This window comes from Diprion similis, chromosome 3 (assembly GCF_021155765.1).
Source record: "Diprion similis isolate iyDipSimi1 chromosome 3, iyDipSimi1.1, whole genome shotgun sequence".
In the NCBI taxonomy this organism is placed as follows: Eukaryota; Metazoa; Arthropoda; class Insecta; order Hymenoptera; family Diprionidae; genus Diprion; species Diprion similis.
The window spans coordinates 892,218-911,027 of record NC_060107.1 but is presented as its reverse complement, the minus strand read 5'-3'; the positions used below and the strand labels follow the sequence as shown (position 1 = coordinate 911,027).

Below are 18,810 nucleotides of genomic sequence, written 5' to 3'. Positions count from 1 at the left end.
TTGCGATTTTCAGAGCTCGGAAACTTTTTGCCTCAGAATCGTTTTGCAGGACCCTTTTCCCACTAATTGAACCCTCAGGAATCCGAAAAAAGCATCCAAAAGAGCGTGGCACCAACAGTAGCGAAATTGCAAGGGAAATCTGTCGTTTTTCAGCTGTAACTCTCGATACGTTGCTCGCAGCGTATTCGGACTGCGCGCAATCGATTCCCCTCGAAAAATTACGTCGATATGGGGCATCAAAGAATCAATTAAACTGTTCTCTAAAGTCGGTCAAATTTCGACTGAAAAACTCCAAAGGGGTTAGCCTTCCTTTTTTGCGATTTTCAGTGCTAGGAAACTTTTTGCCTTAGAATCGTTTTGCAGGACCCTTTTTCCACTAATTGAACCCTCAGGAATCCGAAAAAAGCATCGGAAAAAGCGTGGCATCATCAGTAGCGGAATGACAAAGGAAATCTTTCGTTTTTCAGCTGTAACTCTCAATACGTTGCTCGCAGCGTATTCGGACTGCGCGCAATCGATTCCCCTCGAAAAATTACGTCGATATAGGGCATCAAAGGATCAATTAAACTATTCTCCAAAATCGGCCAAATTTCGACTGAAAAAATCCAAAGGGGTTAGCCTTCCTTTTTTGCGATTTTCAGAGCTCAGAAACTTTTTGCCTCAGAATCGTTTTGCAGGACCCTTTTCCCACTAATTGAACCCTCGGGAATCCAAAAAAAGCATAAAAAAGAGCGTGGCACCAACAGTAGCGAAATTGCAGGGGGAAATCTGACGTTTTTCAGCTGTAACTCTCGATACGTTGCTCGCAGCGTATTCGGACTGCGCGCAATCGATTCCCCTCGAAAAATTACGTCGATATAGGGCATCAAAGAATCAATTAAACTGTTCTCCAAAATTGGTCAAATTTCGACTGAAAAAATCCAAAGGGGTTAGCCTTCCTTTTTTGCGATTTTCAGTGCTAGGAAACTTTTTGCCTTAGAATCGTTTTGCAGGACCCTTTTTCCACTAATTGAACCCTCAGGAATCCGAAAAAAGCATCGGAAAAAGCGTAGCATCATCAGTAGCGGAATGACAAGGGAAATCTTTCGTTTTTCAGCTGTAACCCTCGATACGTTGCTCGCAGCGTATTTGGACTGGGCGCAATCAATTCCCCTCGAAAAATTACGTCGATATAGGGCATCAAAGGATCAATCGAACTATTCTCCAAAATCGGCCAAATTTTGACTGAAAAAATCCAAAGGGGTTAGCCTTCCTTTTTTGCGATTTTCAGAGCTCGGAAACTTATTGCCTCAGAATCGTTTTGCAGGACCCTCTTCCCACTAATTGAACCCTCGGGAATCCGAAAAAAGCATACAAAAGAACGTAGCACCAACAGTAGCGAAATTGCAAGGGAAATCTGTCGTTTTTCAGCTGTAACTCTCGATACGTTGCTCGCAGCGTATTCGGACTGCGCGCAATCGATTCCCCTCAAAAAATTACGTCGATATAGGGCATCAAAGAATCAATTAAACTGTTCTCTAAAATCGGTCAAATTTCGACTGAAAAAATCCAAAGGGGTTAGCCTTCCTTTTTTGCGATTTTCAGTGCTAGGAAACTTTTTGCCTTAGAATCGTTTTGCAGGACCCTTTTTCCACTAATTGAACCCTCAGGAATCCGAAAAAAGCATCGGAAAAAGCGTGGCATCATCAGTAGCGGAATGACAAAGGAAATCTTTCGTTTTTCAGCTGTAACTCTCAATACGTTGCTCGCAGCGTATTCGGACTGCGCGCAATCGATTCCCCTCGAAAAATTACGTCGATATAGGGCATCAAAGGATCAATCAAACTATTCTCCAAAATCGGCCAAATTTCGACTGAAAAAATCCAAAGGGGTTAGCCTTCCTTTTTTGCGATTTTCAGAGCCCGGAAACTTTTTGCCTCAGAATCGTTTTGCAGGACCCTTTTCCCACTAATTGAACCCTCGGGAATCCGAAAAAAGCATAAAAAAGAGCGTGGCACCAACAGTAGCGAAATTGCAAGGGAAATCTGACGTTTTTCAGCTGTAACTCTCGATACGTTGCTCGCAGCGTATTCGGACTGCGCGCAATCGATTCCCCTCGAAAAATTACGTCGATATGGGGCATCAAAGAATCAATTAAACTATTCTCCAAAATCAGCCAAATTTCGACCGAAAAAATCCAAAGGGGTTAGCCTTCCTTTTTTGCGATTTTCAGAGCTCGGAAACTTTTTGCCTCAGAATCGTTTTGCAGGACCCTTTTCCCACTAATTGAACCCTCAGGAATCCGAAAAAAGCATCCAAAAGAGCGTGGCACCAACAGTAGCGAAATTGCAAGGGAAATCTGTCGTTTTTCAGCTGTAACTCTCGATACGTTGCTCGCAGCGTATTCGGACTGCGCGCAATCGATTCCCCTCGAAAAATTACGTCGATATAAGGCATCAAAGAATCAATTAAACTGTTCTCCAAAATCGGTCAAATTTCGACTGAAAAAATCCAAAGGGGTTAGCCTTCCTTTTTTGCGATTTTCAGTGCTAGGAAACTTTTTGCCTTAGAATCGTTTTGCAGGACCCTTTTTTCACTAATTGAACCCTCAGGAATCCGAAAAAAGCATCGGAAAAAGCGTAGCATCATCAGTAGCGGAATGACAAGGGAAATCTTTCGTTTTTCAGCTGTAACTCTCGATACGTTGCTCGCAGCGTATTCGGACTGCGCGCAATCGATTCCCCTCGAAAAATTACGTCGATATAGGGCATCAAAGGATCAATTAAACTATTCTCCAAAATCGGCCAAATTTCGACTGAAAAAATCCAAAGGGGTTAGCCTTTCTTCTTTGCGATTTTCAGAGCTCGGAAACTTTTTGCCGCAGAATCGTTTCGCAGGACCCTTTTCCCACTAATTGAACCCTCAGGAATCCGAAAAAAGCATCGGAAAAAGCGTGGCATCATCAGTAGCGGAATGACAAAGGAAATCTTCCGTTTTTCAGCTGTAACTCTCGATACGTTGCTCGCAGCGTATTCGGACTGCGCGCAATCGATTCCCCTCGAAAAATTACGTCGATATAGGGCATCAAAGGATCAATTAAACTATTCTCCAAAATCGGCCAAATTTCGACTGAAAAAATCCAAAGGGGTTAGCCTTCCTTTTTTGCGATTTTCAGAGCTCGGAAACTTATTGCCTCAGAATCGTTTTGCAGGACCCTCTTCCCACTAATTAAACCCTCGGGAATCCGAAAAAAGCATACAAAAGAACGTGGCACCAACAGTAGCGAAATTGCAAGGGAAATCTGTCGTTTTTCAGCTGTAACTCTCGATACGTTGCTCGCAGCGTATTCGGACTGCGCGCAATCGATTCCCCTCGAAAAATTACGTCGATATAGGGCATCAAAGAATCAATTAAACTGTTCTCCAAAATCGGCCAAATTTCGACTGAAAAAATCCAAAGGGGTTAGCCTTCCTTTTTTGCGATTTTCAGAGCTCGGAAACTTTTTGCCTCAGAATCGTTTTGCAGGACCCTTTTCCCACTAATTGAACCCTCGGGAATCCGAAAAAAGCATACAAAAGAGCGTGGCACCAACAGTAGCGAAATTGCAAGGGAAATCTGTCGTTTTTCAGCTGTAACTCTCCATACGTTGCTCGCAGCGTATTCGGACTGCGCGCAATCGATTCCTTTCGAAAAATTACGTCGATATAGGGCATCGAAGAATCAATTAAACTATTCTCCAAAATCGGTCAAATTTTGATTGAAAAAATCCAAAGGGGTTAGCCTTCCTTTTTTGCGATTTTCAGAGCTCGGAAACTTTTTGCCTCAGAATCGTTTTGCAGGACCCTTTTCCCACTAATTGAACCCTCAGGAATCCGAAAAAAGCATCCAAAAGAGCGTGGCACCAACAGTAGCGAAATTGCAAGGGAAATCTGTCGTTTTTCAGCTGTAACTCTCGATACGTTGCTCGCAGCGTATTCGGACTGCGCGCAATCGATTCCCCGCGAAAAATTACGTCGATATAGGGCATCAAAGGATCAATTAAACTATTCTCCAAAATTGACCAAATTTCGACTGAAAAAATCCAAAGGGGTTAGCCTTCCTTTTTTGCGATTTTCAGAGCTCGGAAACTTTTTGCCTCAGAATCGTTTTGCAGGACCCTTTTCCCACTAATTGAACCCTCAGGAATTCGAAAAAAGCATCCAAAAGAGCGTGGCACCAACAGTAGCGAAATTGCAAGGGAAATCTGTCGTTTTCCAGCTGTAACTCTCGATACGTTGCTCGCAGCGTATTCGGACTGCGCGCAATCGATTCCCCATGAAAAATTACGTCGATATAGGGCATCAAAGAATCAATTAAACTGTTCTCCAAAATCGGCCAAATTTCGACCGAAAAAATCCAAAGGGGTTAGCCTTCCTTTTTTGCGATTTTCAGAGCTCGGAAACTTTTTGCCTCAGAATCGTTTTGCAGGACCCTTTTCCCACTAATTGAACCCTTAGGAATCCGAGAAAAGCATCCAAGAGAGCGTGGCACCAACAGTAGCGAAATTGCAAGGGAAATCTGTCGTTTTTCAGCTGTAACTCTCGATACGTTGCTCGCAGCGTATTCGGACTGCGCGCAATCGATTCCCCTCGAAAAATTACGTCGATATAGGGCATCAAAGGATCAATTAAACTATTCTCCAAAATTGACCAAATTTCGACTGAAAAAATCCAAAGGGGTTAGCCTTCCTTTTTTGCGATTTTCAGAGCTCGGAAACTTTTTGCCTCAGAATCGTTTTGCAGGACCCTTTACCCACTAATTGAACCCTCAGGAATCCGAAAAAAGCATCCAAAAGAGCGTGGCACCAACAGTAGCGAAATTGCAAGGGAAATCTGTCGTTTTCCAGCTGTAACTCTCGATACGTTGCTCGCAGCGTATTCGGACTGCGCGCAATCGATTCCCCATGAAAAATTACGTCGATATAGGGCATAAAAGAATCTATTAAACTGTTCTCCAAAATCGGTCAAATTTTGACTGAAAAAATCCAAAGGGGTTAGCCTTCCTTTTTTGCGATTTTCAGTGCCAGGAAACTTTTTGCCTCAGAATCGTTTTGCAGGACCCTTTTTCCACTAATTGAACCCTCAGGAATCCGAAAAAGGCATCGAAAAAAGCGTGGCATCAACAGTAGCGGAATGACAAAGGAAATCTTTCGTTTTTCAGCTGTCACTCTCGATACGTTGCTTGCAGCGTATTCGGACTGCGCGCAATCGATTCCTCTCGAAAAATTACGTCGATATAGGGCATCAAAGGATCAATTCAACTATTCTCCAAAATCGGCCAAATTTCGACTGAAAAAATCCAAAGGGGTTAGCCTTCCTTTTTTGCGATTTTCAGAGCTCGAAAACTTTTTGCCTCAGAATCGTTTTGCAGGACCCTTTTCCTACTAATTGAACCCTCAGGAATCCGAAAAAAGCATCCAAAAGAGCGTGGCACCAACAGTAGCGAAATTGCAAGGGAAATCTGTCGTTTTTCAGCTGTAACTCTCGATACGTTGCTCGCAGCGTATTCGGACTGCGCGCAATCGATTCCTCTCGAAAAATTACGTCGATACAGGGCATCGAAGAATCAATTAAACTATTCTCCAAAATCGGTCAAATTTCGACTGAAAAAATCCAAAGGGGTTAGCCTTTCTTTTCTGCGATTTTCAGAGCTCGGAAACTTTTTGCTTTAGAATCGTTCCGCAGGACATTTTTCTCACCAATTGGTGCCTCAGGAATACGAAAACGATTTCCAAACCAGCGTGGGACCAACGGCAAAGGAATTAAAAAGGAAATCCCTAATTTTTCAGCTGCATTTCTTGATATGTTGCTCGCAGCGCAACCGATAGAGTCTGCGTATAAGCTCTGTGAACAGTTGTACGAAACATTTGCAAATAATGTACCCCGATCACATTATTCTACAATCGTCAAACAATTATGCATTGAAACAAATGAAGTATTGATATATTTTTCATGATTGTTTATTGTTCATCAAATAACATATGTGTATGTGGATCAGTATAAATTTAGGTTTTTATAACGAGAATGAATTAGATCACACTGTCTCCACCAAAAACTGCTACCGTTCTATCCGATTTCCTTCTCTCTCCGTCGTTTTCTCCATTATATCACACTTCCAAATTACAATCCTAGCTTTTTTAAATTCTTAGCATAAAAATGCAACTGAGAACCACTGACTCAAACACGTAGCTCAGACTCGTGTTACGATGCTGTCGCGTCGGTACCCATTTTCATGAGCGTCGTTTTGCCGCCACTGAAGTGTGCTGCCGAGTCAATTTGAAGCCCGTGAAAATCCAGCCTTAACTGCATGCTCCTACGAACAAAAATTAGTTCTAAAGAATCTGTTTTGTATCAAGTGGCGCTAGCACTCTACAAACTGGTGTCTAAAGAGAATAGCGAATATCTTCAGTCAACGACAACTGGCCATAAAAACGGGAGCCGTTGATCCCGTTCTTGTACTGTGGGATATTGTTGCTAAACAAGAGATCTCTGGATTCATCAAGTTCAATTTATTACGTATACATTGACGTAATAGGTGCGAAATTAGTGAACGTAACATACGGTTAAAAACGACAAAACTGAGTTAATGTATCAACACAGGATAATAATACCCGCTTGTAGCGTCAACCGTATAACCTCAAAATAGTTAATCTTTACCGATTCAGAACCACCGTTTCTTAATAATCAAACTCATTTGAATCTTCTGAAAATGGTTGACTCGGACGAGGAAAATGACAGAGATATGGATCTGGAAATGAATATGACGGGATTTTTATTTGGCAACATCGATGAAGATGGTCAGCTGGAGGATGACATATTAGACTCCGAGGCAAAGCGGCATTTGGCTTCCCTGGGTCGCCTCGGCCTTAGCAGTTTACTGCAGGAAATGATTGCTTTGGACAATGAGGAAAAGGAGGATAAAGAAAATGGGAAAGGAGCGAATGAAGATGAAAATAGAACAGGCCTCAAATCCGAGCCTGACGATGTTAACTATTTAGAAAAATCTCCAACAGCGTTGGATTTCTCTGATATTAACGAGTTAGCTGAGGACATAAACGAAGATGACGCAGAAGCTTCCTCCAAGAAACAGGACAGGGCAGCCAGTGACTACGATGCGGATGATGAAGAGGGAGTCAATAAATCTGACACTCAGCTGATGCCTCCTCCGCCTATTCCAGATGAGAAAGAAGCTCTGACCCCCGAAGAGGCAGAAGCTGCTCGCCAGCGTAAGCTTGAAACGCCCTTGGCTTCCATGCTGCCTTCCAAATATGCAAATATCAACGTTACGGAATTGTTTCCTGATTTTCGCCCCAATAAGGTCCTCAGGTTCTCGCGACTCTTTGGCCCTGGCAAGCCGAGCAGCCTACCACAAATTTGGCGAGGTGTTAGAAAGCGGCGGAAAAAAAAGAAACACCATGATCCAAAGGATTCAGACTCAGGATCTGATCACGACGAGAGGAAACCCAAATTCAAGGTATAATACATATTGAAAAGCTTTTAACTAGGTGAAAATGTAGTTAGCTCCCTGTTACTAAGCAATTTTGACATTAGGAAATGTTTTAAAAGCTATGAGATGTATGAAAAAATTTGAGAATTCAAGTCAATCTTCCAACAGGGCTGGAAAATGCATTACGCACCAACTCCATCACCAGATCAATGTATGCCAGATGATGAAGAGAAGTTATTACTTCCCGTCGAAGACAAGGAACAAACTGGTAAAACGGGTGAGATGGGAGACAGCAATGACATGGGTCCAAAAGTTGCAGACTGGCGCTTCGGTCCAGCCCAGATCTGGTATGACATGCTGGAAGTTCCAGAGACTGGTGACGGCTTCAATTATGGGTTCAAACTTGCTGAGAAAACTGAAGAAGTCTGTAACTCAAAAGATGAGGATACATTTCCAGACGATTCATTTCTTATGGTGTCTCAACTGCATTGGGAGGATGATGTCGTGTGGAATGGTGATGACATAAAACATAAAGTTATGCAAAAATTGAATAGCAAGAATAATGCTGCTGGTTGGGTACCTTCAAGCAGTAACAGGACTGCTCAAGCCTTCAGCCAGCCAGGAAAAGGAACTCCTGTTCCTGTAGCACCTAACGTTCGACTTGCGACATCGCAAATAGCAACTCCTCTGCACATGCAGTCTAAGAGTAAACTTGCATCGATGGGTAAAGGCAGCCAGCAGCAACAGCGGGAAGAAAACTATGACGACACTTGGTATTCTATTTTCCCTGTGGAAAACGAGGAGTTAGTTTATGGACTCTGGGAAGAGGAAGTTATCTGGGATGCCGAGCACATGACGAAGATACCAAAACCAAAGATTCTCACCCTGGATCCAAACGATGAAAACATCGTATTGGGAATACCGGACGACATAGACCCAGCTCTTCTTCATAAAGACAATGGGCCTCAACCTAAGGTCAAAATCCCACACCCTCATGTGAAAAAAAGTAAACTTTTGCTGGGTAAAGCAGGGGTTATCAACGTTCTCGAAGAGGATGCTCCTCCTCCACCTCCAAAGTCTCCCGATAGAGATCCATTCAACATATCAAATGACTCTTACTACATGCCTCGCTCTTCGGAAACAACATTACGCCTCAAAGTTGGTGGTGGCAATTTAATACAGCATAGTACACCGGTTGTAGAGCTGCGAGCACCTTTTGTACAGACACACATGGGACCCATGAGATTGAGGAATTTCCACAGACCTCCGTTGAAGAGGTACAGCCACGGACCCCTGTCTCACACTGGTCCTCACCATGTGTTGCCTCTTCTTAAGCACATCAAGAAGAAGGCTAAGCAAAGAGAACAGGAAAGAATTGCCTCCGGAGGTGGAGATGTCTTCTTCATGAGGACACCTGAAGATTTGACTGGAAGAGATGGGGAAATTGTCCTCATCGAATTTTCTGAGGAACATCCGCCTCTGATGAATCAAGTTGGAATGTGCTCGAAAGTCAAGAATTACTACAAACGAAGAGCTGGAAAGGATCAAGGGCCTATGCGTTACAAATACGGAGAGGTTGCCTATGCGCACACCAGTCCATTTTTGGGCATCTTGACACCTGGCCAAAGCATCCAGGCTATTGAAAACAACATGTACAGGGCCCCGATTTACGAACATAAGGGCCCAGAGACTGACTTCTTGATAATAAGAACAAGGTACGGCTGCTTCAAAGGTACTTGTAGAAGTAAAATTACTTTAATCACTCGTCTAAATTTTGCCCACTTTTCAGGCAGCAATATTACGTGAGGGAAATAGATGCCTTATTTATTGCTGGACAAGAGTGTCCGTTGTATGAAGTTCCTGGTCCAAATTCCAAACGAGCCAACAACTTTGTGAGAGACTTCCTGCAAGTTTTCATATATAGATTATTCTGGAAATCTCGTGACACTCCTCGGCGAATCAAAATGGATGATATTAAAAAAGCATTCCCATTGCATAGCGAAAGCAGTATAAGAAAGAGACTGAAGCTTTGTGCTGATTTTAAAAGAACAGGTACATTTCACTCTGTATCTGCCTCAGAAGATTGCCTTACATATTTCTATCAAATTCTGCAGAGAATAGTATTATTAAAAAATTCGTGATTTTTTACTTTCATTTTTTAAACTAGGAATGGACTCAAACTGGTGGGTAATCAAGCCAGATTTTAGACTGCCAACAGAGGAAGAAATCAGAGCTATGGTTTCTCCGGAGCAGTGTTGCGCATATTTTAGTATGATCGCAGCCGAGCAGAGGCTAAAAGATGCTGGGTATGGTGAAAAATTTTTGTTTACACCTCAGGATGATGACGATGAAGAAATGCAGTTGAAAATGGATGATGAAGTCAAAGTTGCACCCTGGAATACGACACGTGCCTATATTCAAGCAATGAGAGGGAAATGTTTATTGCAGTTGGCTGGTCCAGCTGATCCTACAGGTTGTGGGGAGGGCTTCTCTTACGTAAGAGTGCCAAATAAACCGACAATCAGCAAAGTAAGTACGATGCAAACATTTCTCGTGGGGGAGTTGGACAAAATGATGATCATAATTTCTCATTGCTGTTTAGGAAGAGCAGGAAGCACAGCCAAAGAGAACAGTTACTGGTACAGATGCAGATTTGCGTAGGCTCTCGTTGAATAATGCAAAAGCGTTACTACGGAAGTTTGGTGTGCCTGAAGAAGAAATTAAGAAATTGTCACGGTGGGAGGTAATTGACGTTGTGCGAACTCTGTCGACAGAAAAAGCGAAAGCAGGAGAAGAGGGTATGACAAAGTTTTCAAGAGGTAATAGATTTTCGATAGCTGAGCACCAGGAAAGGTACAAAGAAGAGTGTCAAAGAATATTCGATCTACAGAATCGTGTCTTATCATCGAATGAAGTACTCAGTACAGACGAGGGCGAGAGTTCTGATGAAGATAGTTCAGACATCGAAGAAATGGGTAAAAATATTGAGAATATGTTGTCGAACAAAAAGACCAGCACCCAATTGTCCCTTGAAAGAGAGGAACAGGAACGACATGAGCTCAGAAAAATGATAATGGGCGACATGCAAGAGCAGGAGAAAAAAAGCAAAGAGAAAAAGAAAGATGACGAAGACGATGGGCCTGTCAATAACTATGGAACGCAACAAGGTAGAGTGCTGAAAATATATAGAACATTTAGAAATCCTGACGGGAAGGAATTCACCAGAGTTGAGCTAGTGAGAAAACCAGCCGTCATAGACACTTACATAAAGATAAGAAATTCCAAGGACGAAACTTTCATCAAACAATTCGCAACCCTTGACGAAGCTCAGAAAGAAGAAATGAAAAGAGAAAAGAGAAGAATTCAGGAACAATTGCGCAGAATTAAACGAAATCAAGAACGAGAACGCATGCTGGGTGGCCCTGTGACGAATTCTTTCAGCTCCTCAAACCTATTTGAACGTTCCAACCTGAGTACCCCGCCAGTCTCATCCTCCAGTATCCTACCATTAAGTAATTTCCAATCCTCTACTCTTTCCTCTAAGCATCCTAAGCCTGAGATATCTCCCTCTAAACGTAAGAAACCTAAACTTAAACCTGATCTTAAACTAAAATGTGGTGCTTGTGGTAATGTAGGGCATATGCGAACCAATAAGGCGTGTCCCCTTTACCAGAACAGCTTGCCTACTGCGCCAGTAAATGTCGCTATGACAGAAGAACAGGAAGAAGAAATCGAGAAGCAGCTCAACACCGATGATCAAGATTTGGTCAATGTTGATGGAACAAAAGTCAAATTATCTTCAAAGCTTATAAAGGTAGGTGTAGCATTTTTTATTTGTAGTGAGATATTCCAAAATCTTGGGTTTATGAAAATCTCTACACTGATTCTCTTACCTTAGCATGCTGAAGAAATGAAGAGACGCACTTTGCTACTGAAAGTACCAAAGGAGGCTGTTAGTGCACGAAAACGCCGCCGTGCAACTGGTGACGATCACTGCGATTATCTCAAACGTCAACAAAGACCGGCAAACAGACGTAGAACTGACCCAGTCGTGGTAATGTCTACCATGCTGGAAAGTATTCTGAATGAGATGAGAGATTTACCAGATGTTCAGCCATTCCTGTTTCCTGTAAATGCAAAAGTAAGTTTATCCAGGTCACATAAATCTGTTACTTAAAGTTAAATTTATAACATAGAGACAAAAGCTGGTCAGACAGCGTCGGCGATCCTGTGTTTAAATATCGTTTTCAACTATGATTAAAGGTAGTTCCAGATTATTATAAAATTGTTCAAAGGCCGATGGACTTACAAACTATAAGAGAAAACTTGAGGCAAAAGAAATATCAAAGCAGAGGAGAGTTCTTGGCTGATGTAAATCAGATAGTTGAAAATTCAACGCTCTACAATGGAGCAAAGAGTTCATTGACTGTAGCTGCTAAACGAATGCTCGACACTTGCGTAGAAAGGCTCGGTGAAAAAGAAGACCGTCTAATGAGACTTGAAAAGGCAATAAATCCGCTACTAGACGACAATGATCAAGTCGCTCTTACTTTTATTCTTGACAATGTAGTTAACAACAAATTAAAATCCATGACTGAGGCTTGGCCGTTTCTTAAGCCAGTTAATAAAAAAATGGTCAAAGATTATTATAATGTAATCAAAAGGCCAATGGACTTGGAATCGATTTCCAAAAAAGTTACAGGTACGTCGAACTTCTTTTATCGGAATTATTAAACTCATTTTCTATCTGTGTGATTTGTACTAAATCAAAATATCTCTTCCCTTCATATATAGCACATAAATATCACAGTCGGCACGAGTTTCTCATGGACATTGCCCAAATTTTGGAGAACTGTACACTTTATAACGGAAAGGATTCACCGTTCACGCAAAAGGCAGAAACTTTGGTGAAAGCTTGTAAAGAAACATTAGATGAGGTTATTTTAACTGTCCATATTACTCACGGTTCATTGAAGCGACATATAATCTACTACCATTTGTCTTTTTCTTTTAGTATGATGATCATTTGACGCAACTCGAGAATAACATTCTCTTAGTACAACAACGGGCTATGGAACAAGCAGATATTGATTCATCTTGGCTTGGTCCCGATGAAGAAAATTACACCATTGCAGAACCGGAGTTCAGAGGAGTGCGTTGATACACGATTACAAAACAATATGTCAAGTGCTGAAAGGAGACTGACAAATTGTAATTTTCCTTTTTCATTCCAGAGTCAAACCAGCTCTCCAGACAATCCATTTGGAAAATCGATGATGGACGATTTCGATTTCGTTGACGTGGAGGGTGATATGGATGGAGAATTGGGTCGAAGCGGGCGTTCTAAGAAAAAAGACGTCCTCGAAGAAGGTAAGGAAACATCTTTTGTAAACCAGGTGGAAACAATCGTGGCATTAAAATAGAAAAGAGTGATACAGTAACTAACTCGATTTTTGTGCATTCTACAGATCTTCAGTTCTCGAGCGAAGACGAATTCGATGAGGTGCCTTTTGGAACGGATGAACAGTCTGAGCAAACTGAAATGGAAGCACTGGAAGTTAGCGAAATGAGAGAAGCTGGCGAAGTACCTGCAGATGACGACAGTCAGCAAGCCGCTGAAGCTATGGTTCAATTAGGTAATGTTGGATTCTATACTGGAGAACAGCAGATGTTACAGCAAGGTAAGTTTTTCTGGCAATTGAAAAATATACACAGTCATTGCCAGTGACGTTAACTCTTTTATTTTTCACTTTTCCCCTACAGAAGAGAGCATGGATGTTGATCCAAACTACGATCCGTCCGATTTCTTGCTTGCCGGTTTACCGTCCCGAGAAGATAAGGCTGTGAATAAAATTCAAGACGATCTTGCCGTCTCTGAAAGTGACGACGAAGCCCAGAATAATCGATTAGAAACTAAACACGAAATAGAAACACAACAGGACGAAGATGAAGGAGGGGACTTATGGTTTTAAACTGATTTCAATTTTCATCGAAGTTTAAAACTGTACCTGTATTATAACGATTTAAGTTTAAGCAAAGTCAATTGTACCACGATAAAATTATTGTTGCATTATGTATGTACATATAAAGTAAGTTGAGCACATATTCATATATCTATTTATAAGTAGTTAAAAACACAGAACACCTAAGGATAAATTAATAGTAACAAAATGAAAGTGAAATCATATACAATATACTTAAGTAATATCAAAGAACCAACATTAAAAATTGTATAAAAATTTTTTTTTTTTTAACGCTGTTTTATTATACAATTTATGAAAGCGTATCAACTGTCAGTTAAGATCACAATGTCACATATTACTTAGTATCGAATTCTGTTTTTCGTATAATTTTAATATATTTCAATCAATAATCAATGCGAAAACAAAGGGAAATAAAAAAAACTGCATATTCGCAGATGCAATAAAGACTTGTAACGGAAAAAGTGAACATTTAAATTATTCTTACTGTTACCGGCCTCATATGTATTCCGTAACCAAACCTAAGCTGTCTGAAACAGAAATATAATCACTGCTGATATCGGATTTGATTTTGGGTGATTTAGCGTTGCCGATTGTAACAGACGCATTGTACGCGGTATGATACCTTAATGTTATTGGTATTGAACTGAAATCAGATTAAATTAGATTCCAAAATGGTATTATTGTTGTTAGTAGTGAGTACTTGAAGCTTATCAGCGAAATATGTCGAATAACTGTACGCTCATTGTGACAACAATGTCATACAATGAGTACGGTATAATACGTTATGTTTTATCCTTTAAACAATATGGCAATGAGCACTAGTTCAGATAACCCGTGACACCGATGATACAAAACAAACTGTATATTTCACGTACGTAGAAAAACGTATGTCAATCAAATGTCAAGTTATAAGATCTCGACAGGGATTAACTTGGCAAAAATATGTAGATAATATTAACGGTATTCAACCACATTTGACCATGCTGTATTATTACATCGAGGATCAATCACCCAATGTTATCGTTATATTCTCGTGAGATTAATCTTATATGTTATCAAGCATATAATTTGTATATAAACAATGACAACATAGGTGATTTCGAATAGTACCAAAATGAGGATTTTCATCGCACTTTGCTTGGTGGCGGCCGCGGCTCATTGTCAGGTATTTTTAGCACTTTGAATTTTCGATCTTTGCCATCACCTGCGAGCGATCGAAAGTTCTTTGATTTAAATTAAACGTCGAAATGTCGTTATAACCATCTCAGAATATTTCGGTATTTTATTCAAGGTCACTAATGTGGACTGGAATACCGTCAGTCCCATCGAAGTCTTCCCGAGCAACTACAACTTAGATCGTTTGGCCAAAAGTAAGTTACTCCGAAATATATAGATTGCCACAAATTATGCCTCCATCGGGTATTAGACTCCCATGGAGAAGACCGTAATTGCAGCCATCTAGTATATTACGATTTTGAATCTGTCAAGCACTCGAGTATGCAGAGCGTGCAAATCCGTCGCGTATCGTTGGGGGACAAGAAGCTACCCCAGGACAGTTCCCGTACCAAATTGGCCTCCTTTCCACCAACGCCGCGGGTTCGACCGGATTCTGCGGAGGTTCCATCCTGAATGAAGAGTGGATTCTCACCGCGGCTCATTGCGTCGACTCTGCCCAATCGGTAGAAATTATTATTGGCGCTCACAATATCAACGAGCCCGAAGAAGGGCAACTCAGAGTTGCAGCCCGAAAAATCGTCGTTCACGAGAATTGGGACGTCATGACGATCAGAAACGACCTGGCAGTGATTCAGCTCGCTTTTCCTATCGAATTCTCCGGTAAACCGATCTCACCATAATTCGTGAATGCGAATGCGTTCAAATTTAGTAATATTGAACTAATAATTGCATCAAAATGTTTAGATCGTGTCCAACCGATTCGTCTGCCACGTCGTTCACAGGTTGGCCAAACATTCGCTGGTCAAACGGGAACCGTATCCGGTTGGGGAAGAGATTCCGATTGTGAGCATTATACTCGAAATACGTATCTCACGCCGTCTCATACCATTTCTTGCGGTCACTTTTAATCATTCGTTGCAGCGTCCAACAGCGTCAGTCCTGTTCTTCGCTGGACGCAGAATCCCATCACCACGAATCTTGCGTGCAGCATATATTACTTTTTCCAAATCAATAGCGCTCAAATATGCTTGTCTGGTGAGGGAGGCCGCTCTTCGTGCAACGTAAGTGTGGAATACCTATGAGTATCATTTCTATCTATCTATTTACCTTCGAACTATACCACTTGGTATATTGCTTCGCCGATGTTATGGTACTATGAGAGTGATGTATAGGTACTGCATTGAATCGCAGATCTCAACCAGCGGCACATGAATTTTGTTACTAATAAAATTGGATATTCAGGGCGACTCTGGTGGTCCGTTGGTGGTCATTGAAGAGGATGGCATCGCGACCCAAGTCGGTGCTGTATCCTTCGGAATTGCGCTTGGATGCTCTGTTGGATGGCCTGGTGTTTACGTTCGTCTTACCGACTACTTAGACTGGATCGCGGACAACACGGATGGTCACCCCATCGTCAGAGATTAATCACCCACTAATTATAACGTTCCGTTGTAGTTCGGAGGAGATGCAAAGCGCGATGAATTTGATTGCGATAAATTGCTCAAGTGTAATTGTCTACCTCTACCGATTCTAATATTACACATTATAGTTTAAGTTATCTTCGTCCCAAGTATAAGTCCGTTTCTAAGATCATCAAATTTCATGGTATATTAGCAGTTTAGAATAGTTCGAATCTCCGAATAATTCCATCAATTTCACTATTATTCCACTATTTGCAAATGGCGCAGAATATATTATTGTTACCTACGAGTAAAATAAGAAATAGCTACACGTGAATGCGTAGATAGCTTCAAAACCACAAAATAATGGTTAACAAATTGGATTTTACGATTACAAGATGATATAGATCAAATACTGTGTATGAAAAAAAATGGATCGTTGTGAAAAAGTCAGATTGCCTTCTAATTTTGCCAACCGATTTTATCCAGATCCGATATTTCATTCATTAGGTGTTATCAAGAAGGTTGTGCCGTGAGAAAGGTGATAACAGGAATCTTATCGGCAACAGTTTTCGTATAAAAGTTCATGCCGTTCTTTGACGTACTACTACGAAAAAGTGACTACACTATGAAGGTCCTCGTGGCGCTTTGCTTTGTCGCAGCTGTGGCTCAGGTATGTATTTACTCGAATCATATAGTGCTGTAAGCAGACTCGCGATCAAGCTGCCTACACTACAATAAAGTCATAGTTCTTGTATTTCTAGTATAGACCATTCGCCATTTAAATTCATGTGAACAGCAATGAATTTGTAATTTTTTGAAGGCCTACGACATCGATTGGAGCCAAGTCAGCCCCATCGAAGTCTTCCCCCCAGACTACGAAGGTTTTCTGATCAAAAGTAGGTCTCATAATTGTCCATTAATTCTAACTACGCCTCGTGTCACGTGTAACGAGGAACTTTTTCATATTTCAGAACTCAAGAATGTGACACCCTTAGACCCGAGCCGTATCGTAGGGGGTGAAGTGGCCACCCGTGGACAGTTCCCTTACCAAGTTGCTGTACTTTCCACCAATGCAGCAGGTTTGACTGGATTCTGCGGTGGTTCGATCCTAAATGAAGAATGGGTCCTCACCGCAGCTCATTGCGTCGATGTTGCGGTATACGCGACAGTCGTTTTCGCAGCCCAAAACATCAATGAGAATGAAGATGGACAGTTCAGCCGGTTGTCAAGCGAAATTATTGTTCACGAAAATTGGGATGCTGCGAACATCAGAAATGATCTCGCTCTGATCAAGCTTGCTGAGCCCATTGCATACTCCGGTAAGCCATTTCTAACCGATTCGTAAACTGAATATTCAGGTGAAAATCTGTCCCAAAAAAGGAACATCTATTTTTCAGTAAAGTTTTTCTTATTCGTTGAAATCAACTATTTCACTTCCATCGCACTGATCGTGAAAACAACCGTGATTATTATTTTCTACCATTGACCAACCAGCCCTGCATAAACACAGTGTAGAGTAACTATTTTTTTGCAAATTATTAGACCTTGTTCAGCCAACTCGCTTGCCAAGCCGCTCCCAGGTTAGCGAAACCTTCGCTGGGCTGACCGGAACTGTATCTGGATGGGGACGCGATTCGGACTGTGAGTATATTCGAAACAAGTATTTCACTCTTATACACCGAAAGTATATTACTTGATGCGTATTTCCGTATTACCGAAAATCCTTATGATCCACAGCATCGAGCAGTGTGAGCCCCGTTCTTCGATACACCTCAAACCCTATCCTGACATACTCTGCTTGCCGCTCGTGGTACTGGAGCTTAGTCAACACTGACCAGATATGTCTGGCTGGTACCGGAGGCCGCTCTTCGTGCAACGTGAGTACAAACAATAAAGAGTATTTCGAAATTCCGTAATGAGTGAAAAGTAGAACAAAGGTATACAGTAATACGTGAATTGTGTTATTATTCGTTTCAGGGCGACTCTGGCGGTCCGTTGGTCATCACTGACTCAGACGGTGAGCCAACCCAGGTTGGTGTTGTATCCTTCGGAATATCTCTTGGTTGCGCTGTTGGATGGCCCGGAGTTTACGTACGTTTGACCGATTTCTTGGACTGGATTGAGACCAACACTGGAGGAGCTATCGTCATTAATTAATCGCATGACTGATATTATGCATTCCATCGTTATAACGTCAAATGTACAACGGATGTAATAATTGGAATAAACAGATCAAAACTTATTTCCTGTTTCTGATTTATAATGTCTCAGCACTTCCACTTTATGTTCGAGTTATTTGTTGCATTTCTGTTAGTAAATATAATACAAATTACCGTAATCTTAACATTTAAATCGTCATATCAACATTTAATTTGTACTTTGCACTTTTTTTTCACTTAGTAATACATTAAAAAATGGTTAAATCGACCCAAAAATTTTGGTGACATTTTTTTAAAATTTTCTTAGTCTGTGAAGCAATCCAATTCGTAGATTGTGGTCTACTTCAACATTTAAGCATGAGCGTCTTTGAAGAGGAAAATTTTGTTGGTAAATTTTTTTCCGCAAAGTTGATCATTTTGGAGATAACAGCAAAAAAACGAGAATTTTGGGTAAAAATCAATTTTATTGACCCGTATCGTTTTACCAGTGGAAGTTGCACTTACGCCATTCTAGAAACTTTTAAAGATCGTTCAATTCTGCGTAGATTGCGACCAAGAACGATGTGATAGCATAAAATGTTGTTAAGTTATAGAAATTTGAAAACAAAATTTCTGATATAATTG

General features: G+C 41.2%; 3 protein-coding genes across 3 annotated transcripts; all 3 read left to right on the top strand.

The window, feature by feature from the left end:
• The first annotated feature begins 6,457 nt into the window (after positions 1 to 6,457).
• On the top strand, positions 6,458 to 13,509 carry LOC124404079 (transcription initiation factor TFIID subunit 1). The gene is made up of 12 exons (XM_046877927.1): positions 6,458 to 7,491; positions 7,633 to 9,179; positions 9,254 to 9,516; positions 9,632 to 9,993; positions 10,067 to 11,278; positions 11,363 to 11,605; positions 11,728 to 12,166; positions 12,259 to 12,401; positions 12,479 to 12,616; positions 12,699 to 12,834; positions 12,933 to 13,145; positions 13,228 to 13,509. Exons 1-12 carry the CDS (start codon positions 6,727 to 6,729, stop codon positions 13,434 to 13,436), a joined length of 5,670 nt encoding a protein of 1,889 aa, XP_046733883.1. The 5' UTR covers positions 6,458 to 6,726; the 3' UTR covers positions 13,437 to 13,509.
• A 1,015-nt stretch (positions 13,510 to 14,524) lies between these two features.
• On the top strand, positions 14,525 to 16,064 carry LOC124404211 (brachyurin-like). The gene is made up of 6 exons (XM_046878159.1): positions 14,525 to 14,613; positions 14,740 to 14,818; positions 14,937 to 15,284; positions 15,369 to 15,467; positions 15,546 to 15,685; positions 15,867 to 16,064. Exons 1-6 carry the CDS (start codon positions 14,563 to 14,565, stop codon positions 16,047 to 16,049), a joined length of 900 nt encoding a protein of 299 aa, XP_046734115.1. The 5' UTR covers positions 14,525 to 14,562; the 3' UTR covers positions 16,050 to 16,064.
• A 547-nt stretch (positions 16,065 to 16,611) lies between these two features.
• On the top strand, positions 16,612 to 18,269 carry LOC124404210 (brachyurin-like). Its single transcript, XM_046878158.1, has 6 exons — positions 16,612 to 16,697; positions 16,848 to 16,923; positions 16,999 to 17,346; positions 17,570 to 17,668; positions 17,765 to 17,904; positions 18,005 to 18,269. Exons 1-6 carry the CDS (start codon positions 16,653 to 16,655, stop codon positions 18,182 to 18,184), a joined length of 888 nt encoding a protein of 295 aa, XP_046734114.1. The 5' UTR covers positions 16,612 to 16,652; the 3' UTR covers positions 18,185 to 18,269.
• Positions 18,270 to 18,810: the final 541 nt, after the last annotated feature.

Coding starts and splice junctions, on each gene's coding strand:
- LOC124404211 (XM_046878159.1), top strand. CDS start 14,563: ATGAGGATTTTCATCGCACTTTGCTTGGTGGCGGCCGCGGCTCATTGT. Junction 14,614..14,739: donor CGGCCGCGGCTCATTGTCAG/GTATTTTTAGCA, acceptor ATTTTATTCAAG/GTCACTAATGTGGACTGGAA. Junction 15,285..15,368: donor TTTTCCTATCGAATTCTCCG/GTAAACCGATCT, acceptor CAAAATGTTTAG/ATCGTGTCCAACCGATTCGT.
- LOC124404210 (XM_046878158.1), top strand. CDS start 16,653: ATGAAGGTCCTCGTGGCGCTTTGCTTTGTCGCAGCTGTGGCTCAG. Junction 16,698..16,847: donor TTGTCGCAGCTGTGGCTCAG/GTATGTATTTAC, acceptor AATTTTTTGAAG/GCCTACGACATCGATTGGAG. Junction 16,924..16,998: donor CGAAGGTTTTCTGATCAAAA/GTAGGTCTCATA, acceptor TTCATATTTCAG/AACTCAAGAATGTGACACCC.
- LOC124404079 (XM_046877927.1), top strand. CDS start 6,727: ATGGTTGACTCGGACGAGGAAAATGACAGAGATATGGATCTGGAAATG. Junction 9,517..9,631: donor TGCTGATTTTAAAAGAACAG/GTACATTTCACT, acceptor TTTTTAAACTAG/GAATGGACTCAAACTGGTGG. Junction 12,617..12,698: donor CAGAACCGGAGTTCAGAGGA/GTGCGTTGATAC, acceptor TTTTCATTCCAG/AGTCAAACCAGCTCTCCAGA.